Below are 26,926 nucleotides of genomic sequence, written 5' to 3'. Positions count from 1 at the left end.
AACTTTACTGTTGCGCTAAGCTCGCCGGCCATGAACTGCTATTATACAAGCATGATGGTTTATATTTCAACTGCTATTATACAAACATGATGAGTTATAATTACACGGAAGTGTTATTATGCTTCAATAGAAAACTCTTGCACTTCATTTTTTGTCCTAAAAATGGAAATAATAAAGTTCCCCCTAAACCATCAAAGCAAAGGCAAAACTTATCTTCTCACATCCAAACATCTGCATCAGGTCTCTCACTGTCTGAGAACAACTTTCTTAGTCATGCTTATATATATGACCCCGACCATGAACAAAACAGCTGTGACATGGTGCAGAAAAAGCTTGAAACCTAAAGAGTTCAACTCCCTGATGTATCCATGATGAACTTTCAACCATAAGATCCTTTAAAGTTACAGCCAAATCTCTTTCAAACACCATGAACAAACAGCAGTGACATGGTGCAGAAAAAGCTTGAAACCTAGAGAGTTCCAACTCCCTGATGTGTCCATGATGAACTTATTTTGCATTTATGTAACCATAAGATCCTTTTAAGTTACAACCAACTCTCTTTCAAACATGAATAACATATTTTGCATTCATGTAAGACTCACAAGTAAATGCCTGCAAAATTTCTGGAGTTCAACTGATTTGCTTCCAAAGAAAATTAGGTTTAAAAATAAAAGAATTTAAATTCCACATAAGAAACACATTTGAGTACAACAATAACTGAGTTCCCAATTACAAATTTTCTCCTCAAGACCAAATGAATTAAGAAATAACACAAACTGAAAGATATATATAACATCAAAATGAGAAGGATAACTTTTACAAGGTAAAAAGCGCATTGCGCATCTTATTCAGTAAAGTTGGTTTTGAGTACAACAATAACGGAGTTCCCTATTACAAATTTTCTCCTCAAGACCAAATGAATTAAGAAATAACACAAACTGAAAGATATATATAACATCAAAATGAGAAGGATAACTTTTACAAATATGACTAACGTGACTAAATAGAAAAAAGAGAGGTAAAAGCGCATCGCGCATCTTATTCAGTAAAGTTGGTTTTGAGTACAACAATAACTGAGTTCCCTGTTACATTTTTTATCCTCAAGACCAAATGAATTAAGAAATAACAAAAACTGAAAGATATATAACAACAAATAAGGTATTATTGATGTAAACTACTAAATGGTGGAACTTCAAGTGTAAAAATGGAAAGAATGAATGAATAATTTTGAACTTGATTCTTACTGTGCAGTTATCTTAGTTAGAAATTGTGCATGGCTTCAGGAACCAAAAAACATCTAAGGTTCTTGCTTCTCTTTCAGCAGCATTAGAAGCCCTTGTTCCTCTGTGATTTCCTTTGTCCGCAGCAGGTTCATCATTTCGCACTTCCTTATTGCTCTGCCCCAGCTCTTGAAGGATTCCCCTCTCCTAAATGGTCCATCATTTGATTATATAAAAATCAATCAGTAAATTAAAATACTCGTATATCTCTAATGCAATAGCGGCCCAACTACCAACTGTGTAAACCACAGTCCACTCCGTCTCAAAGTCGGGAGTCGGCCCTCGGGGTTTTTATTGTCTCCCCCAAGTCTCCAAGGTTCCCTCCTCTCCTATGTTAGGTTGGGATTATCAACCCAAGCACAGCCATAAATTTTCTCTAACCCAAACTTGGATAATTGGTTTGGTTGGATTAAGTTCAACAGAAAAGTTAGAAGGTCATCATCATCAAGAAAATATTTGGAGAAAAATGGACTTCACTAATATTAACCATTTATTAGGAGGTGACGAAGATAATAACTTGTATAAAAGGACCTCAATTCTACAGGATAGGTATTAGGATTATACAAATAAGATGCAGTTTGGTTCAATAGAAAGAGAAGAGTTAAAATCAGAAGTTCCTTACTTTCCTCGTTTGGCTTTGGAAAGAAATTGAAACGATAAAAGCATAGAGAAAAATGCAATGATCTAGAGAGCTTGTACGTAAAGCACAAGCTAATAGGTGTGAAAGCAGGAAAGAAAATACGGAATAATGAAGTGAACCAAATTCCGGCTATCAAGATTTTCTTTCATAAACACAAGTTGTCTTTTTGGACACACAGAAAACCATCTAATGATTTTATTTCTTTCTAAAAGTTGCAGAACTTTATGCCCCTAGAGACTCTATCTTGCAATGGATCCAGGAAAAGAAAATTAAAGGTGATGCATTTCCTTTGCTGCGGAAAAATAACCTCCATCCAGATTTTAGGAAAAATATTCATAGAAAATGACATTATTGGGTAAAGAACATTTATCTCTCAACTAGTAGACTGAAAATGTTTCAATGAGATAATCAAATAAAACATGAGCTTCTATTACAATAAATAGACTAATGTTGATATCCTATCATCCTTTGAAAGATGGGGAAAAATGAGGTTCTATCATCCTTTGAAAGATGGGGAAAAAGGGGGTTGAAAGAACATCTCTTGTTCTGTTACCTTTCTACCTATCAATTGTTTAGTCTTTTCTCTTCTGTCATAACTTGCCCTAATCAACAAGGAAATAGATAAGAGAAAGAAGCAGGAGGTTAGTGCCATACCAGAGGCGGCCTAGATCGAGAAGCTTTGAGAGGGGTGGCTTTGGTGGGCCCGCGGCCAGCTGAAAAACATTGTGGTGAGGGAGGAAGGGTTCGGATTTGTGACAAGATTTCCTCTTCCTTGCGCTTCACATTCTTCAGATCCACAGAGATTGGAATATTCTCTGCCTCCTGATCAGTTCTCCTGCATAAAAGCATTACCAAATTCAGTCACTCGTGCAATTTTCTTTCTTTTCTTTTTTTGGTTTCTAGTGTAGGAAAAACAAACTATCATCATATAACGTACAAAAACAATATGCAGTCAATGGATCTAATTAGGACCCACCATGCAACAAACCACTTAACTTTATTCTGTTAATGATTCTAATAATTTAAATTTGCTTAATTATATGGTATGGAGGTTTGCCAAGTGAGATCACCATGCAAATGGAGCTAGATCAAGCAAACCGATATCATGGCATATAACGTGCGAAAACAATATGTAGTCAATGGCTCTAATTAGGACCACCATGCAACAATCCACTTAACGGGATTCTGTTAATGATTCAAATAATTAAGCAATAATTATTTGGTGTCTCAAATAATTAAGCAATAATTATTTGGTGTGGAGGTTTTCCAAGTTAGAATCACCAAGCAAATTGAGCTAGATCAAGCAGCAAAACACTAAAACTAAATTTGATGAAATAAAAAATAATTGATCCCCCAATGGATATTGATCAAAGCTATCCATGAATTTGCACTGCCTTATTCATCATACTTCTCTGAGTGTAATAAAGAATATGATCATCTGAACAGCAGCAACCTCACTGGCTCTTTTATTTATCAAAAACTGATCTCCCAATGAAAGGACAGCTTTGATATGTTTTTGTGCTTGTGTGGATTGCATTCATCTACTTTATGTCTATGCGCATAACTTACTTTTTCCTGCTTTACTTCTCCTTGACACCCAATGGATATATACATATACACAAACAAATATACATATCTATCATAAAAAAGGACAACTTTGATATGTTTGTATGCTTGTGTAGATAGGCATTCTTCTATTTTATGTATATACAAATAACTTACTTTTTCCTGTTTAGCTTCGCCTTGACATGGCTCTTCTCCGTTGTGTCACATTTCTCCTTTCTTACCTCAAGCAGTGGCTTCCTTTCTTTCTCTCTCTCATCCGAATCCCCCCTATCATCATCGTCAGGACATTCAACCACCGGACTCTTCTTTGTGTTTGATCTCTCCACATTCTCTCTCTCTTTCGCCCTCGTCGCCAATCTCTTCAATTCATTGCAAAAATCCGTTATCTGATTCAGTATATCTCGTCCTGCAAACAGATTCCGAGCTGATAGCGTGCTTTTCAGCAGCGGTGTATCTTCCTTCTGCAAGGAATTATCGATCTGTTTCTTCTCTGTGCTTGACTTGATTGCTGCTTTCATGGAGTTGTACTGTTTACTGGGAGTAGAAAAATTAGGGTTTTGATTTTCGCTATTTTCGACTAATCTATCACAATTTGAGTCTTTGTCTGACGAAACTAAAGGTTGAACGAGCCCTCTTCTTTTCAAAGTACCATCTCTGAATGAAAATATGAAATTTATAAGCTTAGATATACAAAAGTGAATGAATTTAATATCAAAAGCTAGGATTTTTATTAGTACCTCCGACTCCAATCACCCAATGGAAGGATCTCAGAAACCCTAGCTGATCCTCGAATCTTCACAAAACAGAAAGTACAAGAAAAAAAAAATCGAAAATCAGACAATTGTAGAAGAATTAATCCTCTGTCAGGTAGCTGAGAAAGTTCAAGAAAAAGTCGTGACGGCCTCAGTTCAGGTCAAGATATTGAAAAAACGACTGTGAACGTGAAATTGTATTGTTTTCCTAAGCTTTCTAGGAAACCAAACGCAAGAACTTCAAACGAGATCGAAAATTTTGAGATTGGAACCTTTGAATTAGAAGTTTCTTTCAGGAAATCTTCAACTGTCTTGGGATGATTGCAATCTGCAAGAGGAATGCAAGATTAGAAACAAGAATTGGCAGCTAAATTGTGCCGTATATATACATATAAGTACATATATATATATATTTATATTACCAGGTCTGCAGAACCAAGATTCATCATCAATAGAGTCTTGAGGAGCAGACAAATCGATCCATTGAGGGGCATTTATGTGCTCAAAGAGCTCGTCTTCGACAAATACCGAGTTAATAGCTTTCCAATCGATTTTGGCTGGCTCCATTCCACAGAGCGACCGATGAGAGAGAGAGAGAGAGAGAGCAGCGAATTGGGTGAATTGTTCTTTAACACCTAACAATTATCAGCTCGCAAATAGTGTAAAACCCTAAGACACAAAGTTCGGAAGATATTGAGAGAGAGAGATGCAAATACTGAGAAACCCTAAGACACAGAATTCGGAAGATATTGCACAGATAGACAGAGAGAGAGAGAGAGAGAAAGAGAAGTGAAGTGTAACGTTAGCGGGGAACTGAGACAGTGAACCGTTATGGAAGAAAGGGAAGCTATTTTTCGACCGTTGGAGCTTTCTTACTTTATTATTAAATTATTCTATTTATGTTTTAGCCTTTTAGGCCCGGCTGAATATTCATTCATCTGGATCTGAGAAGTGAAGATACAAGATGTCACTCTCAGTAAAATTTAGCAGTAGGGTAATTGACAAGACAAATTACACACAAATTCATCCTTTATTACCTTTTATCTTTCCCAATTCCATTTGTTGAAGACCAAAATGGCAAAATGTATTAAAAAGTCAATAATGCCCCTCATTTTCAAACTGGGAAATGACAAAAAATTTTATATAAGAGAATGTCAAAATTGTAGTTTTATAACATTTGGTTAACAAATTTTTGGAAAAAAAAAAAAACCTTACGACTATGGTTGAATTTAAATGCGGCGGTCTACTAGTGTGTAATTTGTACCTAATACATATACTATTTCGTAGTTAATGAAAGAAGAAACGTTAGTCTTAAACTGGCTCCATTTTGCAGTGTGTTTTGAACGCAAAAAGCATATTAATTTCTCACTTAATGCCTCGAACAAATATAATGTATATGAACCAATTGTGTTGTGGAGTTCAACAACTTTGATCATATGAGAAAAAAAGGGACAAATAATAGATTCATATATCATATTCCTCATAAAACAAAAATAAAGAAATACAGGTAATTAACGCCTGACCAAAACATTTGAATGGAACTCAAGAAACAGCATTTGTATGCTGATTTAACAAAACAGGTTTATAAGAAACAAAACACCATTCACAATGGGCTCGGGAGTGACTTCCTCTATAAATGAATTATTCGATAAATAAAAAATTTGCCGGTTGAATTCTTCTCACGACTCCAAGTCTTTTTTGTTCATCACCATCTAATGCTAAAGAGAGAAGGAATAAATAGTACTCCCCCTTATTTAGGCACCACCAGATCCGTACTTCTTTCCCAAGACAATCATCTGCAGCTTATCGTAACCAGCAAGAACACCAGCGCCAGCAATAGCACGAAGAATGTTTGCACCAGCACCCTTGAAGAGAGACTTGGCACCCTCGTTCTTCAGGATCTGCGAGAAAGCATCCAGCGAGCTCTTGTATTTGACAGCTTCACCGGAGGTCATCATCATTCTTCTGCGAACAGTGTCAATTGGGTATGATGCAAGGCCAGCACCATTTGTGATCACCCAACCAAGTGCAAAGCTAGCAAAGAAACTATCCTGAAACCACCCAAAACAGAAAACAAAGGTAATATCAGAAATCAACAACAAACTGATTCCATGTGCAACAAGTTCAAAAATATGCAGAACAATAATCTTCTGCTTCATACTGGTTCAAAATGATAATGTTCATATTGGTTCTTCCAATTAACAACACAAAACACGTCAACACAGAAGAAAAACTGTCATCTGTAATTATGGAAAATGTGAACAATAGAAAAAGGATCAAGAGGCTGATTTCACATCTTCTCCATCCAACAGCCATGAGGGCTCAAGCTCAAATATAATGCATGCCCCCGTGATTTGACCTTTTTTTTTTTTCCTTCCCAGTAAAAGCCCTCGTACTAGAATTGCTATGAAAAAATACCACCACCCTATTTCCACCATAGACAAAATTAATTGCAATTATACAACAATACAAAGCAATGAAAATTTGATCCAGAAGGAAACATCAACCTTTTAACTGAATACAGAAGTCTAAAAACTAGAAGCATCTATCATGCCAAAACAAAAAATGTAGTGATCTCAACCTCATCTTCTTATCCTATCATCACAAAACAATCAAGGAAGCAAGCACAAGTTACTGACCTGTAACTTATCAGTAAGGATCACAGGCTTCAGAGAATCGTACATTCCGAAGTAGAGACCACGATAAACAATGATACCAACACATGAAATATTGAATCCACGGTAAAGCCCTGCAACACCATCAGAAGCTAGTGTCTTCCTGTAGACATCAATCAAGCCATTAAATTGCCTCTCTCCTCCCTTCTTTGCAGCCTTTGCATCATTTGCCAAACGGGTCCGAGCATAGTCCAGAGAGTAGACGAAGAGAAGAGAAGAGGCACCAGCTGCACCTCCAGATGCCAGGTTCCCAGCAAACCATTTCCAGTAACCATCCCTGTCTTTCTTGAAATTGAAAAGCCTCTTGAAATAATCCTTGAAGGCAAAATTTAAGGCCTGGTGCAAATTCCCAAAACCAATAAGCATATAGCATAGGTAAAAGAATAATTTTATGAGAAAAGAGGAAAAAGGGAAAGGGCAAGAAGTGACTAGCCTGAGTTGGGAAGTAGCGAATGACATTAGCGGTGTTCCCTCTCCACAATGAACCAAACCCTTCATCCTTAATTGTTCGGCTGAAACAATCACCAATGCCCTTGTATGGTTCAGAGAGCCTACCAGTTTTAATCATCTCATCCTGATTCTGAATCAAAAGCTTCACACGCTCAATTGGAGCAGCAGCTGTTTTGGATACAGCTGCAGACACTCCTCCCATAAGGAAATCTATGGCAAAGCCTGTGAAGCCTTTCTCTGCTGGGGCTTGGACAAAAATAGGAGAAGTTGATGATGCAACCATGGATAGATCACGAGTCGCTTTACAAGGCTGCAACATGGGATACTGCAATGCAGCATTGGTGTAGTTCCCATATTTAAATTGCCTTTGGGACATGGCAGGGCATTGGAAACCACCATCATAAGCCCAAAGATCTTGAGTTAGGCTAGATCTGAGAAGAAGCTTGCCAGCTACCTTCTGAGCAACAGTTGGGTTTCGAGGCTGATCAATCATCGTGCCTTTCTCTACACAGATTAACAACTACTGTCAAATTAAGTTCTCATAGTAATACACATTTCAGAAGCCACACATTATGAGTTTGATACATGAAAAGTAACGGCAAAAACTATAAATGGAACATTTAGTTAAGCATATAAAAACATTCAAGCATGTAAAAAACTATAGATCTCCAACGGTTGATAAATCCGAGCTTGTAGGGCAGAGATTACTCTGTTTCCATTAAAGAAAGTGACACAAAAATATATTAGTTCAGGTTTTACTTTGACCTCTCCTTCTCCACCCCCACCTTGCACACGACAAAATTTAAACCTAAGTCGTTCAACCCCAGCCTTTTTTTTCTGCTAAAAAGTCACTCAGACAGTTCACATGAAGACTTCAGTTTATCCATTTCATGCCAGTAAGCAGTAACCAATCCTGGTTTTTAAGAAGCTGACAAAGTTGTAACTGAAACAGTGTTGAAACACTGAGTCGGAAATCATGTAAAAATCACAATCCATCGAATTTACACCACCGGCCCCGGCCAGGATTCAAAGCAACCAAATAGAAAGTAATTTAATTATACAGCTAAAACATGCTGAATTCTGATTTAAACCAGTCACCAGTCCAATAAGCAGAGAGTATGGATGGGAAAAAAACATATTGGGAACCACAGATTTATTCTTTCAAATGTGCAATCATAATGTGTTACTGTTTTAGCAAACATATAACATTCGCTCCATCAGTCTTAGGATTAGGATGTTAATATTTACTATTTTTTTTTATTATTGAAAAGCAAATATTATAAATGAATCAAAATTCTGTTATAACAAAATACAAATAGATGATTTCCCCCTTCAAGTTGTTCCTTTTATTTGCACATATGGACAAACCTTAACAATCTGTTTTCAAAAGAGAATAGGAAAAGGCTGGAAAAACAAAATAGTGACAGAACATTCTAAAAATAGAATAAATGACTTGTAACCAAGCAAAAGGGAACTAAAACTAAAATTTTTTGTTCATGGACTAATCAATCCACACATGACTGAAATACAAATCACAGCCAATAATCAGTTAGTATTATTAGTCTGTCATATCTAAGAGAAGCAGCTCACACCATAGCAATGAACTTGCACCTATCAGAAAAAATAGCATGACCACATCATCCTAATACCACACATAATGGCAACAAATAATATACCCATCGGAAAAAAATAAAATTAAATAAGTAATACATAATCCAGCATAATATACGCCATAATCCTTACCCTTCATTAGACTAAAATATATAGAGAGAGAACCAAAAAACAAAACATAAAGTGATGAAAATGAGATAAATAAAAAGAGGAACGAATTACAACAGTCACCTTCAGGACTGACATGTTTTGAAACAAACAATACTAGCAAATAGGACTGCAAGTAAACCAAGCGGAGCTGAACATTAGACAGTGAAGCTCAACTCGGGATCTTAACGAACTCAAAAGCTGAGCTCTAGCTAAGGTCCTCACAATTTTGAAAAACTCAGGCTAGACTCCTTTAATAAAACAAATCAAGCTTAATCTCATGTTTGTGTTCAGGCTATGTTTAAGATCATGTTCATGAAGTTATCAATGAACATTTCTGATTAGTTTACTTAATCCCCTTCCATGAAACTTGCACTAAATATATAACATAAACTCACAAGATAAGCTTTCAAAAAATACATAAATAACTATGAGCATGCTTATAGATTTTTATAAAAAATCAAGTCTACACTAATCGAATGTATGCTCATGAACAAAACTCAAGAGCCTATACCACGAGCCAAGCCCAATGCTGTACGGCATTGTCTCATATGTTAAGCAAGCTTAAGCTTAAAAATTAAGCTCGAGCTCGACTAATTTGTTTAACGAACGAGCTCGAACAGAGTCCTCAGTTCACTTGCAACCCTACTAAATCAACATAGCAGAACAAGATTTTACCAACCAATCAAAAAATTACAATACGATCAATCAGTTCGCCTCAACAATCAGATAAACCAGTCTATCAAACACTAAAATCACAAAACATCACAAAACAGAACAGCCAAAAACATGCTACAACAATTACATACTCATAGTTGTAACTGAAGCGTTGAATTCTCATACAACAACAAACTGAAATGAATAGATTGCTTCAAGAACTTTAGAACCAAAACGGCAAAACTTGGATCATAATAAAGTCAGCAACAAAATATTATAAATATATATAAATACATAAATTGCCAATGTTGATGGCTAAAACAATACAATAAAATGAGAGAAGAAATCCATTGACAAACCATTAATTTACCTTTGTAATGATGGATAGAAGACTCTATAAAGACTATAAAGATCGATAAGAGAATGCTAAGAAGAATTTGAATATATATACATATATATATATATATATGTGGGGTCGTATATATATTACCTTGTGAGCTTTTTGGGGTGTGTGGCTGATATTTTGGGGGTGTCCGCCTCTCTGTCTCTCTCAGGAGAAAGAAAGAGGCGAATGGTGGAGAGAGAATCGAGGAGATAGTGGCCCGCGATGGGAAGAGAGAGAAAACGAAGTTTTGATTCTTGTGAAATTGAAGAATAGTAAAAGTGACTTTATAATCACTGTCACGGCTGACCGCTGACCATACCCATGTGAAGTTGAGATTACGTGGTCCCAACAAATGACAATTAGACACGTAAATAATAATAATAAAAAAGTATAAAAGTGCCATGTTCATTGAGAAATTTTTACTCCCATCTCAAATTAAATGTGGGAATTTAAATCTTGGATTTTAAATTTTTTTAATTGTATTGATATTGAATAAATTATTAAATATTTATTTGTTTATAATGGATTCATATGATCTGATATTGTGATAATTTATTTTTTATAAATAAAGAAAGTTAAATTTGTAATATTATAAAAAAATATTTTTAAAATAAAATATTTATTTTGAGATAGTCAAAAATAAATAAAAAAATTAACCATTTAACTTGAGACACGAATAGAGTACTTAACTATTGACAAGAGTTGGCCTCATAGACTCACAGTCTCAAACCATATAATTTTTTTTCAAATTTTACATCAGCAAATGTTAAGAAATGATTATGTGGTCAAATACATTTTCAATGACCAACGTTCAAAATAAATAAATAAAAGCTGTTTATGATTGATTGGGAAGTTATTTTTTTATTTTTTATTATTCATTGCAAGAAACAAATTCCATTGGATGTGGAATCGTGTACTTCGAGCATATGCAATTTTCTTAAAAGAGTCATGATATTATTATTCAGGCCCACTAATTAGACTTATTTATCAAAATAAAACAATTAAGACTATTGAAGACATAAATTGACTATTGAAGACATAAAATGGATTCTCATTTCAGACTTCGCTTCAAATTATCAATGCCTTTAATTGTGCCACTTTGACAAATAAACTTAACAAGTATGTTTGAATATCATTTTCATTTCTCTATGGTGCGTTTGGTGTGTAGAAATGGAATATAAGTGAGAATGAAATGATCATGCTCATTCTATTGTTTGGTTGTAAATATGAAATTTGCAAGATTAGAATGATAATAACCATTTGGTGTTTGGTTGGATCAATTTTAAATTTAAAAATGAAATAAATTTCAAATTAAGTTATCAAAAATATCTTTGTTAGTAAAAAAAATAAATTAAATTAACAAAATAACATTATTCTATAATTTTTTAAAAATAAATGGTGATAGTGGCGGTGGTGGATGGTGGTGTTGGAAGGCAGCGGTGGTGGATGGTGGAAGGCGGCGGTGTTGGTGAAAGGCAGCAAGGGTGGAAAGTCGTGGCAAGGATGTTGGCGGTGGTGGAAAGAGATAATGGTGTAAGTGGCGATGGTGGAAGCTAATGGAGGTGACTATTGTGTGGTTGAAGGTAATGGACGATGGTAGCAATGGTGATGGAAGGTGGTGGAAACAATGGCGGCGGCGGTGTAAGATGGTGAAACGTGGTGGCGTCAATAGTGGTGGAAGGTGGTGAAAGGTAATGGCAGTCACAGTGGAAGGCGTAGTGGTGGCGGCGGTAGCGATAATGGCAATAGCGGTGGCGGCGATGATGATTGGGGCAAAGGAAGGCGATGTCAGTGATGAAAGGCGGTGGTGGTAGCGGAAAGCGATGGGTGGTGATGAAAGTCGGTGGCGGTGGTGGAAGGCGGCGGTAGTAGTGGTGGTGAAAAGTAGAGGTGGTGGTGGTGAAAGGTAGAGGTGGTTGCGATGGAAGATGATGGTGATTTTTGGACTTGGAACATGAGAGTTTTTTTGAAAATTAATTTGTTAAAAAAAATTATTTGAGAATAGAATGGTCATTTCATAAGTTTAGTTGTGGAATAGATTTTCATTTTCAGAAATTAATTTTCATTATAATGAAATGGTCATTCCCATTTTAAATTGCATATCAAACAAAAAAATTATTAGAATAAAAAATTCTATTTATACTGACCAAATGCAGCACAACGTTCCATGAATTTTGGGGTCTCCAAAGTATCATTAGGTCACATGAACATTTCCCTTTTCTATTTTTTTTTTTTTTTTAAATTAATTTTGATTGTGTGCAAGATGACATTAAATGTTTATAATCATTTAATGATAATTTACAGATACGCTAAGGTAGAAATTATTGAAAAAAATTTAAATCCCTAAAATGCACGAATAATAGGGTAATTAGGGCGTGGCTGGACACGGGGCTTCAATGATAGTTAGAATGTGAGTAATTAAATTTTAGAGTAAATTACACTCACACCTCCTGTGGTTAGGTCATATTACACCTACATTAACATTTTGGTTTTAGATTTCACATGAGTAGTTTAACATTTCACTTACACCCCAAATGTCAATTTTTGATTGAATCAGAATAGTTTTGAGGTGTTAAATGACTATACTAACCTTTGACCTCATATTGACTATTTTTATGACCAAACTGCCCATCATAATCACCACTGCCCACCCGCCTCTGTCATAAACCTTCCCCTCTCTCCTTCTCTCTCTCTCTCTACCTTTTTTTTTCTCCTTCCATATCCAAGCAGACTTCCTTTTCACATAGGCTCTGTGCTCTGGCTATCTTTCTCGTCCTAGGTTTTGATTTGTAGGAGATTCATTTTTTACTTTTTTCCTCAGATAGATGAGAAAACTAGAAATCCTCATAGATTTCCCAACAACAAGCCTTTCAGGATAAAAAAAAAAAAAAACTTCCGGCGGGGGAGAGGGGCTTCGCTCTCGGATCCCAACTCCCAATCGCTTAATCTCGACCAACCAGTTCGATATTTGTTCACAACTAAAAGGGAAGTCAGCGATGGGAGGATATTTAGCCCACCCAACCAAGAAAAATTTGCACCCGAGGCTACCGAATTGATAGCATTGTCGCCACCCGAATTGCTGCCACTGTCGCCGTCGGAATTGCAGTGATGGACGTCACGATTTTAGCGCGTTCACCCACGCGGCACGTCAGATTACCATCACCAACAACAGGGGTGCTTTCCGGTTTGGTTGATCGCTGATCTTCACGTTAATGGGCGCTGGAGTCGGAGAGGATGCTAGCATTGACGGCGAGGATATTGACGACTCTGCTGCCCGCTTGGTCTTTGTGGACACCATTGAATCCGTGGTCACGATTTGTGGACGTCGTCAATCGATTCACCGATGAGGATGGGTTTTGGGGATAGTGGAAGGTGCAGCCAGAAAGAAAAGCTGCAGATTGATTAAGATGGGTTTTGGGGATGGGTTATGTCGCAGATCGATTCGCCGATGAGTTAATGGTGGTGGTTGTGAGGATGGAGGTGGGGATGGTGGTAGTGGTTTGAGATATGTGGTGGTGGATGTCAGGATGGTGATGGTGGCTGTGGTTTGGGATAGGTGGTGGTGGATATAGGTGAAATTGAAGGAGCTGTATACGAATTGGTTCATAGATGGAGCCAAAGATGGTGGCGGTGGTGTGGGGGTAAGGATAGGGGCTCTTTTGTCATTTCAGATTATATATTTTGTATTAAAAAATTGAGGGTAAAATGGTCAATTCACATGATTGGGGTGTAAGTGAAAGTTAAAACCAAAATCTTCATCTGGCTGAAATATGACCTAACCTCAGGAAGTGTCAGTGTAATTTACCCTAAATTTTAACCTATCATCGCAACTATTGTGATTTTAACAGTGGCGGACATAGAGGGGGGCTTGGGCCCCCCCAACCAAAAAAATATATATATTTTTAGTATGGAAAATTCAGCTCAATTTTTTTTAAAAAAAGATTTTAATAGTAGTATTAGTCCCCCCTTTTAATTCATTCAAAAAAAATTTGCTTATAAAATAGTGTTATTAAATTTATGTTCAATACTAGTCCCCATTGACAATTTATGATTCGCCCTTGGATTTTAATCTTTTTAATTTTTAATTTTTTCACATTTATTGTGATTAATTAAAATTAATCACTCCACATACTAACATCAACAATCAATTCAAATAAATCTACATAAAATATATGAAACTACGTAACGGGGATGAGCCAGAATCAAATTCTTTGCACGATTTGTAAGGTATTGCTGCTAAAATAATAGTTTTCTCCATCAATTAATCTTACAATAATTCGAACTTAACTAGAATTTAGAAAATTAAATTTGAATAGAACTCGTCGAATGAGTCGCGTTTACAGCTTAACCCACTTGAGTTAGACCTGAGTAATGAGGTCATGCATCATTTTAACAATAAATTTGGACCGGAATTGCAATAAAGCTAATTATTTGACAACTCAAGTTCCATTTGGTACAATTTTGGTTTCAGTTGTGAATTAAGCAAACTAGCTAAATTTGAGCAACAATTTTAACCCTAAACAGAGTTGAATCCAAAGCACTCCTCGCCTTGCACGTGTTTTTAAATGGGTTTGCAAATACGCCTTTTTTTAGTAAATAAGTCTGAAAGTACTGCTAAATTATAATATATTCTCGTTTTTAAATTTTGATAAATTTTTTTGTTTTTTTGGGGGGAAGGGGGGGTTTAAGAGATTTTTTTTGGGTTCGTGCATGCAGATTTGGAATTTACATGTGTTAGTGCTATAGCCTGGATTATGGGTAGTTCTAAAAGACTCAACACAATCAATAAAAGTTATAAAATAATATAAAATTGATAAAAATTTAAAAATAATTATGGGGTAAAGACTGTAAAGTTAAAAATAAAACAAATTTACATTGCATTTTTCTTTTTCTTTTTTATTATTTTTTTTTACTATAAAACAAACAAATAAAAGAAAATGTGGAAAAGAGAGAAGAAGGAACCAAAAAAAAGGGCCATCACGGTCACTCTCTTCGTGCTCTCCCTTTATTTGCTGTCAAATGCCTTCTTCAAGGTTCAACGTTTTCCTAATCAATGCTGATTTTCCCCCAAAGTAATGCTGATCTTCATTTACAGGTATTGGTAATTTATTTGATTTCTTTTAAAATTTGACCAAATAGTTATTATCATCATTCAATAATCTTTGTATAATACTTCAGTTCTAGCTGTTGCTTTAATTGAATTCGAACTTCTAGTTGAAGTTTCTAAGAGAAATTATTCTGCAAGCATATGACTAAAACAATTGGCATTCATCAATTCTATATCTGCAAATATAATTCAATTTAGGTTTACAATTGGCATATATTCCCCCCTCTCTCTCTCCAGTTTTCTCTTCATCATCTTGCTTTCACATAGATCAACACTTGTGAAAAATGCCCTCAATGAGTACTGTTGGATCGTTACGACCTACATATTGGACACTTGTTATGTATTCGGCCGAAACTTTTCCATAATTATTCCTGGAGCCATTGTTGAATGACTGGTACTGTAATCCTTCAAACACCCAACAGTTGCTTGCTTGAAATTGGAAAGGAATGTCCTTTTGGCTTTATCTAGTGGTACCCTTTCTACCGAAAGTGAAAAAATTCATGTCATCAGGTTCTGTTATTTTGTCAATTATATGATTTTGCTAGCATTATCTTTATTTAAGCAAAAAGAAGATAACCCATTTGACAGTTCAATGATAAATTGATGATACATTCAATTTGGATTATTTTTTTATTTTTTATTTTTGGAGATTTCAATGATTCAATCAGCATTTGGTCTTGGGAAATATCAACCCTTGGGAAGCCTTAGCCTCAATACTCCACATGTCTGGGTAAAGGAGAAGATATGATGGTTCTTTAATCTGGAGCTGAAGTTTTAGACAAGCCCACTTTTTTTATTTATTTATTATTTATTATTTATTTTTTTATTAGGGTTATTTACGTACACACACATGCCCCCACTGGGACTTGAACCCTCAACCTCCCCTTTGGGGAGGTGGACATACCACTCAAGTCAAGGCTTTGGCGGTTGCCCAAATTTAAAGCAGCATGGAATTAAAAATTTCCACAGCCATGCTGAATTGGCTCCGTATATCATGATATGATGAAGCTTTTGACATGTTCTGACTTCCGAGAGCTTGGATTGACTATGAGAAACAAGGAAACATTTATGGAACTTACATTGTATTTTTATTTACTTATTTATTTTTGGCTTGAAGTTCTTATTCTGCTTTAAAGTCTTGCAGTTTATAAAAGCTACATTTCATTTATTTTCCTCAATGAAATGTTGATATTTCTTTCCCTTTCTTTTTGTTTGTTTATGAGGTGGCCGTTGTTGTTCAGATATGATTGGACACGACTTTACCAGAATTTAGGTTTTGTTGGGAATTTGATGATTTGAGTTGCATCTGAAGAATACTATGGCATAGAGTAAGCTAGAGTTAGCCAGTAGAAGAGACGTTTTTTTCTTGTCCGTTCATTGTTTCAATTATTCTTCATTCTGTCGACACTGCTACATCTCCTATTTATGTCAATTATTTTGTTTCAGTTCCTTTCGAGTATGGGAATCACAGTTCATTGTGGATGTAAGAGCTGTAATCTTCTCTCTCTCTTGAACATGGTTGATGAAAAGGTAAGATCAGCTTGCATATGACAGTTAATACAACAATGCCATACTAAATCAATTCATTTACCTTAGCATTCTGGGTGAACTAGCATTACATGAAAACATAATTTTCTGCAAATCATTACTGGATGACAGGGAAAGGTGCATAATTTCAAGAAATCATACCTTTTCATGTCAGGAGATGGACACTAAATCTATATATTAAGTGAAAAATATTTAATGGGATATTTAAGAAGAAGACAGTTGAAGGTGACTCTATTTTATTGATATAATTCACCCTGTATTAATAATGATTGAAGTACATGTCAAGACACTTATTTTTTATTTTTCTTTGAGAATTTTGGGTTGTAAGAAAGAGATCGGTTAGCTCTTTATTGTATCAAGCTGCTTAAAACTTCATGAACCCGAGGAAAGAAACGATTAAAAAGATGCTTCTCCTGTTGCTTGAACTTGAGGGCAAGATCGTTTGGGAATAATGTGGAAGCGGTTAATTGCAAAAACATATGAAAACTGACAATAGTTGCGCTGAAGCAGTGCCTCAATCTACCTATGTGGGGGCACTAGCATGTCATAGGACCAAAAGATAAATGCCATAAGACATGCTCTTTAAATTTAAAACCAGAGAAAAGAAGTAGGGGATGTGGGGACTTGTTTCTTCTTAAAGCATTATCTCAAATTAGAAATAAGTTTTCAAAACAGCATTTTCTTTAGTACAGATGTTTAGTAAATCAAAATGTCTTCAATTGTGTTGATTTTTTGATAGGATTTGAAAAACTAGGCCAACTTCTTGAATTATCAAGTTTATATAAGTTTGAATAAGATGTGATGGAGAAAATTTCTGAATGACGATTATGTTTAGACAAAAGAATATCTTTAATTTCTACCTATGTTGTATAAGGTTTGCTTTTAGCATTGTTTTACTATAGGTCTAGTAGATCTCCTTAATTATACTTTCTTTGGACATTATTGAAAGTCAAATGATTTTATTGACTTGTGACATTCTCTTAAATTGAGTAAATTTTAAACCCAGTGGATTTCCTCCAATATATGATGTCAAAATGGACTTCTCCACACCAAAGTATTGTTATGGCTAATTGAAGAAAGAAATGCATGTAAAGCAAATTTTCATTACAGGAGCAAATGTTGCCATTATAATCAACTCCACACATCTGCATGAATGTCTCTGCCTCAAGTTTTGGCTTATATTTTTGTTGTTTCATTTGATTAGTATTTCATATTCACCCACCTAATGTCTTCTTATTTTGGTCAGTTGAATAGCTGCCATGTCTCTTTGAAGAGCACTTATGTTATCATACAAGCCTTCACTCCTTCATTTGGCTGATAACTTGTTCCTTTTGACTTGTAAAAAGGTGCAATATTATATTGTAAAGCTCTTATCTTATTGCCTCCGCACACACCCTTAGGGTAGGGATGGGGATTTAGGCAAGCTTTAAATGTATTATATAGTCCACATAACAATATTGTGGTGATCATAAGTCTTGGTGGTAATGTAGGACTACAAGAATGCTTTGATATCAATCAATGTGGGATCTGAAAGAAAGCGCAAATGAAAAGACAGAGAAGAGTGAGATAGACGAAGGAGATTAGAAAGGAGAATGAATAGATAGACTAGACAGACAGAAGGGTAGGGAAAGCAAGAACAAAGGATGAAGAAGAACAAAGAGAAATCTCAAACTCACAATAATAATCGACAATTCCAAAACTGAATTGTTTGGTTACATAATAGCCTTAGTTTAGGCAAAATATTAAACAAACAAGAAAAGCCCTGAAATAGTGAAGTACCCTAAAAATAAACATTACCAAAAATAATTAAAATAAATAAAAATTAAACCTCATTATCTATCCTTGCCCTTTCTCCAAAAGTAAAGGCGAAACATGTATAACTCATATGTGCCAATCAAAACTCATTCTCCATCAGGTGGATAACTGAGATGGCCCTGAATTTTATGTACTTCTGGTTGGGTACATAAATACTTGTGGTCATTGGGCTTTATCCAGTCATACTCTCCATAATATCATAGGCCTTTCCTTTTCCCACTTCCTCTTTTCTTTTTAAGCACATCTATTGGGTGAAGAGTCTCACAAGCTAGACACAAACAGCCATGTCAGCTTGGCTTGGCTCTTTTACAATATTCTACAATAATGGCATACTGCATATAAGGTTATACAAATTAGCTGCTTTATTATGCAGTCTTGTAGGTCCAAGAATCGAGCTATGTGAAGAATGAGTTGGATACTTGTGCTTTATGTCCTACATTGGAGAGACTCAACCGAGGTGCTCAATCGCTTAAAACTTTTATATGCGGAACATCAGGCAGTTCAGATTGTGTCCTTCAAAATTTATATATGGTGAAATACAAGCAGCATCAATAGCTCATTCAATATATATATTTTTTTACTTAAAGGGCTAATACTGTTATAAAATTCTTTATTTTACTGATATTTTATTTTTATTTTTCTCAGTACATTTTATCAGATTACCATCTTGCACTGGAAAAATTAGAAGCTATATTTTCTATCGGTATGGATTTCGCATCTTGCATTAACAATTTTGGAAACCCTCAAAAGTAGAGTCAAGACTGCAATAATTGTAAAGTGTGAAAGCGGTTTTAAAGGACTGTTGTATTGTTTTCTTTTCATTTTAAAAACAAGCAAGTAAAATGCAAGAGTACAAAAGTGAGATGAAGTATTGTTTTACAAGTAAATAATATTATCTTAGACATTCTATTATATTTATAATATATACTGAGTTTTATTGTTTAAAAAAAAAAAAAAAAAAAAAAAAAAAAAAAAAAAAAAAACACCTACAACTATATATACATTTTTAAATTGAATTCTCATACTACTAATTCCCCCCTCCATCCCCTCCTAGAATTTTTGAATTTTCCCTTGAGTTACCATTGCGTGAGTCGTATTGGGCTGCCTCAAGCTACTCCTAATCCCATATTAGATCTTATTCCTTTCTATCGGATTAACAGCATATTGAAGATTATAATGTATCTTATTCGGTCATATGTATAATACTGGAATATATAGAACCTCTCCCTTCTTATTTTCAGCTACACGTAGAGGGTCATGATCTCCTTTAATCAGGGGTGGACTGGATACAAACTTAATCTTTGTCATTATCTACACAAAGTGGCTGATTTCAGGATTCATACGCGCCATGCTTGACAGCCTGAGCAATATACCACTGCACAAAGCAGGGTTCCCTCTCTTTTTCTGCTACACATAATATTCTTTATTCTTCATCTTATTCTCTCTCTTGCAGCTACTTCAATTATTTTTTACTTTGGTTTTGGACCTGACATACAAAGCATTTCTTTCTCTGGTTCAGTCTTTATTATTTTTACTCAATCTAGTTAAATGATCTACTTTCACATGTATATACTTTTCTTTTTCTTTTTCTTTTTCTTTCATTTAATTTCCACTTGTCAGTCCACAAGTTGTGCTACTCAGTCATGGTCAATGGTGCGAAAATGCTTAAAAGTGAACCAACGGTCCAAACCAGCTGCCATTGGGTAGTTCTTATTTGGTTCAGCATCCATTATTACTCTGGACTCCTACTACCTTGTTCTCTTCTAAGCTCAAGGCTCTTTGAATTCCCCTCTTAACTTTCTTCTTCTTAGAGCAACTCCAATGGGCTGCTATTTGGGCTGTTATTTTCAAAATATAGCATGTGGGTTTAAAATGGGCTCTCCAATGGCATGCCAAATGGGTTGCCAAAATATAACTTTGCCAAATGTTGTGCCAAATATAACACAACATATAGCTATTGCCAAATCTGCTATTACTCTCTTTCTTCTCTCTTCTCTCTCGCATAGACTGCCAATTTGGTGTTGGGCTTGTGTATATATATATATATATGTCAGTTGTGCTTGTATATACATATATATTTCAGTGTTGTGTGTATATATATGTATATGTCTGTTGTGTGTATATATATGTTTGTTGTGCTTGTATATATATATATATGTCAATGTTTTTATTTATTTATTTTTAATAAGGCAAATAAGCTAAATAAAATACAAACACTCACAAAAAAAAAAAAAAAATAAAAAAATAAAAAAAAAAAAAAAAATAAAAATTGGTTGTTGAAAATTATAGTTGGGAATGGTAGGTGAAAAATAATGGTGGTTGTGTCAAAAAATAACATTTTGAATGAAATGCACCATTGAAACAGAATTGCTAAAATATAGCATTTTGACACTATAGCTCCTCTCAAAATATAGATTTGACATGCAAAAATGGCATTTTGCATTGGAGATTTACTTAGTTGTTGGCAAGTTTCAAGACTCGTACCTTTAAAAAAAAAAAAGTTGTTTCAAGACCCAAATTTGGTAGAATTCAGTTAGTGATCATAAAAAATTCACTGAGTCCTAAATGGCATTGGCCATGTGATTCCCACCTGAACTTAACGTGGTTAGGTCCAATGACAGCTTGCCTTACCAGCTAGTTAGTGATGCTGTTGCAAACTAATTTTTGAATTCACGTGCTTCTCACATATAGTCCAATCAACTGTCTGTGGCTGCTTGTCTATGATATTTTCCATTCTTAATCTTTTAACTGGTTATAATTCCTTATTCATTTCCTGGTCATATGCTTTCTCTTGTTTATCTTATTAGATCCTAGCATATCATTGTCAAGCGAAAGTTACTGGCACCATTTGGCACTTTTCCCTCTCACCTCTCCACTTTTCCAACCCTGTTTCTTCAGTTACAATACTGTTTCTTTATGTCCAGTTATTTATTTTCTTTTTCTTTGGTAGATTCATTTATGTGTAGTTATTGGTATTGAGATAAAGTTATTCTAGCATAATTTCCTAGCATTATTTACAGAGGTTATATCAATTTTCTGCAATGCATTGGGATTTCTAATTTTCTACCCACGGTTAATTGTCTTTTGTTTGTATACAGTTTACATGTAGTTTGAGATATGTGATATTCTTATCTATATTTTCAGAGGGTTATATCATCTTTTTGCTCTCTTTAATGTGTTAAAGGTAATTCATTGCACCTAGTTGGAAAATTCTGGTTTAGGTCAACTCAATTTGATGATATATCATATATACACATACACAAATTTTTAATGGGGGGAGGGGAGTAAGAGTTGATGCCCTTTACTGCTGTACCCCAACTCATTTTGTTTTTCTGAAAATTTGAAGAAAGAAAAGTTTCTCATATGAATCATATTTAGAAAGATTATTTGAAAAAATAATATTGACTTCCAAATGACATGCTGTTCGATTACATCAAATGAATGAATGATTGATTTCTTTGTCCTTGCTAAGGCATTTGGATATGCTTTTAGTTTAGATTGGGCTGCATCAAAATTAGTTAGGACGGTGGTCCCTTAAACATTATTGTGGTGGATTTTGTGGCCTATAGCACCGTCACCATCCAATTTGGCTAAAAGGGGATGGCTTGTTGATCAGGAAATGTCCTTCTCGTACGGAATTTTGCGACACACCTTTCCATAAGGACCACCACATGGCATCAAGCTAAAGAATGCAACTATTTGCAAGCTACATTATTTGTTTTGCACCTTAATGTCATTACTGGTATGTTCTGACTGAAATTAAGTTTAAGCAATGGAATCTGATGCCCTTTTTGAATGAGATTCATCATTATGATGTACTACTGATGGTAATACTACTCTATGACTAACTGAAGTAGCTTAATATGAATGGGCAATCCGAGAGGTCTCGAAAGCGATCTGCTTATGAATCTCCTATTGAATAGTTATACTATGTTCACTCTGTGGTCCTATATACATATGTATGGTGTGTAAATTGCCAACCCTATTTTCTTGAGAGTTGAGAAGTCATTGCTAAAAGATCATTTTCAGGTGTACTCCTTTCAACACACTCAGTTGTGTGCGCTCCATGTGCTGGAATACTGCAAAATGTGTACATAATGTGTTGTTTTGTTTGTTTTCAGTTCACTGGTGGCTCCAGGGTCATACCGATAAGCTCAAATGGCACAGAAGCCAATAAATGCTGTCAATGTCATATTTGCATCGATGCTCTTTAAGAGAGAGGTCTATATTCTGCCACCCTCTCCTTGTGACAACCCCGTAAGACACTTGCAATAGGTTGTTAGAGACTGCAGATTTTATTTTTTGCACAAAATGACATTATTTGGAGTTCTCTGTTGAGATAATATGATATTTCACTATTATTATTTTTTTTATAAGGAAAAAAAAAAAATGCTTGTAAAACTGAGGCCAATTGATCAAGGATGGAATCAACCGAAACCGTCAGCATTTTTTTCTTTCTTTCTTTTCTTGATGGTATTGGAAATATGGTTATTATATTCACTCAATAAATTTTCCTATTTTCTGGATAAAGATGATGTTGTAGATGTCAACAATGATCATCACCCCTTGTCTATGCCATCTTAATCATGCATTTGTGTATTGAAAGAAGTATGCTGTTATTGCTTTCATCATATTGGTTGGGGATTTAGCAGTTGATGTGTGCTTTTCCTTGAATCACTGTTCCTATTATTTCTGCAATTTCCTCTTATTTGCTATTTGTAGGTATTCATTTTAAAACTTCTTTCATTTCAATAAAAAGGGATTTTTATTTTTTTGGTTACTTCAGTGTGAGAAAGAAATATTTGAAAACTCATTCAAGCAGTGTGATTGCTAACACCTAGTCTTTCCTGTTAAAGTTGTTTTCTGGAAATTTGTTTCCCTCCAAAGTTTTTTAACAATTTTGCAGGGTTTTTTTTTTTTTTCAATTGATTAGGGTTTTTTTCAAAAAAAAAGAAAAAAGAAAAAAAAAAGAGGGTAAAACATATAAATTCTGTAATTTTGGTTAAACTGATGTAAACACCTCATCACAAAAAAAGGGCATGATATTGATGGTTTGCTGGACATATTGTTAGCATAAGGCAATGATTGCGGGGTTCAAAATGGACTTTCTGGTTCATTTATTGTAGTATAAAAATTTGATGGACCATTTAATGTGGTTGTGATAATGTGACCAGTCCTTTTTGGTGCTGAATACATGTTCTCTGTGAGTACAGTTTGGCCCTCGTGGTTTAAGTTGGCCCCTACTCGGCCTTTGGATAAGAATTCCAGGAGATCTGCATTTGTTTTTCAGATCAATTTGTCCCTAACCCTATGTCTTATACTCTATAATAGAGTTTAGGATATAACTGGGCTATGTTTAATTTCTTTCTCTTGCCAAATGAAGAGGTTTTGTAGAGGGTCTGTTTGGTTTAAAACTTTGAAAACGATTTTTTGTTTTTTGTATTCTTGACAACTACTTTCTGAACGAGGAATCAAGTAAAGCCTATCAGTTTTAGATTTCTTTCCCCTCTGACGTGTGTGCAAATCAAATAAGCACCAACTGATAATATATGTAATATATATATAGGCTCTATATATAATGGTAGGTAAGGATAAGTTCACTGGAAAAAAGTAAAAGATCTGAGAAACATATTGGAAGGCAAAATTGCAACCAAATCTTTTAAAAGGTGGAAAAAAATAAATAAATAAATAAAAGAGTTGAGATAATTAATAATTATCTTTGCTAGTAATATAAAATTTGTTTGCCAATAACAAAGGTAGTATTGGTTTTTGGAGAGGATGAAATTACCACAAAAAAAATAAAAATAAAAATAAAAATAAAATAAAATCATTAATGTTGTATTTGAGCTTACTGAATTGGTCATTGAATTGAAATCCGAGGAAATTTAGTTTGAATTATCTTTCCATTCAAATTCTAAGTTATTCTAAGTTGCCAGTTCCATTGAAATTTGATTTCATTTTCAATTTTAATAATCTTTAATATTCTAGGGTTTTTTTTTTTTTTTTTTTAAGAATCAAGAATTAAATTCTAATGATTTTCACACAAATCGGAATGTATGAGGCTCCGGCCACTGTAGGTCACGGGTACGCAATGCTATTTTTAGTTTCAAACCCATTAATATCTTTGTGTTAGGACGGAACATTCTTAACATTGCTTTAAGGTATGCTCTCTTTGATTTCTCAAACATGTCTAGTGTTTCCTTCATTTAATTTATAGAGTGAAGAATTAAATTGTAAGTAATGATTTTGACAGAAACAAGAGAGAGGAATAGTAAACTTCCCAAAAAAACAAGAGAGAGAAATAGTAGTACGAAACTGTGAGTATTTTTTTCACTTCCCCTAATAACTTTCAGACTAAGTAGGCAGGCCTATATAGAAGGTAAACAAACTGCCAGTGATGGTTATTGTATAGCCCATGTCGGCATCTGACTGGAGGAACTGTGTGTGTGTGTGTGTGTGAGAGAGAGAGCATTACTTTCGTGGAGGAAACAAGGGAGCAAATGCGAGTGTGTGGTGACGTCATGTTAGTATGTGAACAGTGAGTTTATATAATTGGCATTGAGTATTACTACTCCCTCCTACTGACATCCCCCACACCAGTGTCCAAAATAGTCAGTCCACTTTTATCTTCTCCATGACTCTATGATAAGTCCTATTCCAACTTCACATTACCGCACACAACCCTAACTTTTCTTCTGATTTTTGTTTCAGTATATACCTTCACATTTACAAGAATAAAGATATATTCTTCCGATTTGGAGGATGCCGAATGAAGTTTGTTTGTGTGGGAGGCGTGGATCTCATCACATCGTTATTTTTCAAATTTGAATGATGAGACTACATTTTATCTAGTTAACTTGTGCTTAACATGATTTTGATTATATATTTTTAATTCTAATCCTATTTGTAGGTTGGGAGTTCGGACTCCCTTGGGGTCACCCAAGAAAATTTTGGGAAGTAGTAAATTATGAACTGATGTAGGAGACTTGACACCACCACCATTTTCTTAAAATAAATAAATAAATAAAAATCATGTTGATGTTTTCAAACTCATATATTGAGTTTGAAAACATCAACATGAGACAAGTTTTTATCTAGTTTGTGTTTTTATCAAATAATTCTTTTAACATGAATTATGACCACAATAGAGTAGGAAGTAGGGTTTAGTTTTTTGCATTGCAATTTTTTTTTTATTTTTTATTTTTTAATTTTTAAACTTTCACAATACTTTTGAGAAAGACTCAAACAAAGATTAGCAATATATCACTAAATCTCATGCTTTAGTCGTGTACCACAATCATTTTCTCATATGGGTAAAATCATTTTGTCACAGGTGTACTAATTTAATGAAACATTACATATTATTTCGTTATTAATAATTTTATGAATAAATAAATTAGCTTTTTTTAAATATTACTTATTATTAGGTGAGTACACTAACAACGTGGCGGGTCTTGCACATTCAATATATACTAAGGCTAAGAGTGGTTGCACTTTTGGGTGATGGAAGTAACACCCTTGTGACTTTCAAGTGATGGAATGTGAGACATCTGCTTGATTTTTTTAAAAAGTTGTTAATTATTCTTATTCAACTTTAAGTGATATCTTTTGTGTCCTAATGTTTGAAATTGAAGTTTGACAATTAAGACACATACATACACATGATCTGACAAGAGTTCAAGTAATGTACTGACATGGAACACATGTTACACATGCATGCATGCATGTAAGTTGAGGTAAATGGAACCAATTTAAAGTTTTGAAAATAGTAGTAGTAGGTAATATTTATTTATTTTTTTAAATTTTTTTTTTTCTTAATAAACAAAAAACACATCCAAAACATACAAAGAAGGATTTGATTGGCCTTCCTGGGATTTCCAAATTGGGAGGCAGAGATGTTTGGGAGACTCAAAACAAATCTTGAAGACAAAAAGCCTCATCTCCCAAAGACACTCGTGCAGTCTTGGAAACACTAACTAAATATAGAATACAAATTCATGAATTGTGGTCAAAAGTAAGACCTTGTTTGGAGACTTTTGGTTATAATTTATTAGGCTTTGGGACCCACTATCATTATTTAATTTAACCTCAGGATGAAGGTGCATTTAAGACACCCTTTTTTTGAGTTACCATTTTATATTGTAGAATTGATTGACTTGGGAAAAGAAATTGTAATTTCCACAATTCCTTTGGTGTTAACTAGGTTTCAATTGTCACATCAATTTTGCTTTGGGCTAAGTAAAAAAATTTTGAAGTAAAGGAAGATTCATTTTTTTCATTATGCCTAATGGTC

General features: G+C 34.6%; 2 protein-coding genes and 1 long non-coding RNA gene across 6 annotated transcripts; 1 reads left to right on the top strand and 2 right to left on the bottom strand.

The window, feature by feature from the left end:
- Nucleotides 1-1,014: 1,014 nt before the first annotated feature.
- LOC132299325 (uncharacterized) lies at nt 1,015-5,134 on the bottom strand. Its single transcript, XM_059795856.1, has 6 exons — nt 4,661-5,134; nt 4,511-4,566; nt 4,224-4,279; nt 3,643-4,140; nt 2,575-2,755; nt 1,015-1,427 (listed from the first exon to the last, which is right to left on the bottom strand). Exons 1-6 carry the CDS (start codon nt 4,803-4,805, stop codon nt 1,257-1,259), a joined length of 1,107 nt encoding a protein of 368 aa, XP_059651839.1. The 5' UTR covers nt 4,806-5,134; the 3' UTR covers nt 1,015-1,256.
- A 541-nt stretch (nt 5,135-5,675) lies between these two features.
- LOC132299324 (ADP,ATP carrier protein 1, mitochondrial) lies at nt 5,676-10,214 on the bottom strand. Its single transcript, XM_059795855.1, has 4 exons — nt 10,149-10,214; nt 7,347-7,867; nt 6,878-7,249; nt 5,676-6,289 (listed from the first exon to the last, which is right to left on the bottom strand). Exons 2-4 carry the CDS (start codon nt 7,854-7,856, stop codon nt 5,993-5,995), a joined length of 1,179 nt encoding a protein of 392 aa, XP_059651838.1. The 5' UTR covers nt 7,857-7,867; nt 10,149-10,214; the 3' UTR covers nt 5,676-5,992.
- Nucleotides 10,215-15,106: 4,892 nt separating this feature from the next.
- Nucleotides 15,107-23,468, top strand: LOC132299323 (uncharacterized). 4 transcript variants are annotated; one of them, XR_009480064.1, is made up of 5 exons: nt 15,107-15,258; nt 16,494-16,598; nt 16,717-16,800; nt 19,007-19,336; nt 22,755-23,468. It is a non-coding gene; the product is annotated as an uncharacterized LOC132299323 (long non-coding RNA). The 4 variants fall into 4 exon arrangements; XR_009480061.1 differs by lacking the exon at nt 19,007-19,336 and having other exon boundaries at nt 15,109-15,258; nt 16,512-16,598; XR_009480060.1 differs by lacking the exon at nt 19,007-19,336 and having other exon boundaries at nt 15,109-15,258.
- Nucleotides 23,469-26,926: the final 3,458 nt, after the last annotated feature.

Source organism: Cornus florida, unplaced genomic scaffold (assembly GCF_030987335.1).
Source record: "Cornus florida cultivar Cherokee Brave unplaced genomic scaffold, ASM3098733v1 CherokeeBrave_3.0.0_Hap2_Chr03, whole genome shotgun sequence".
NCBI lineage: Eukaryota > Viridiplantae > Streptophyta > Magnoliopsida > Cornales > Cornaceae > Cornus > Cornus florida.
The sequence above is the reverse complement of the archived record's forward strand: the minus strand, read 5'-3'. Positions and strand labels throughout refer to the sequence as shown.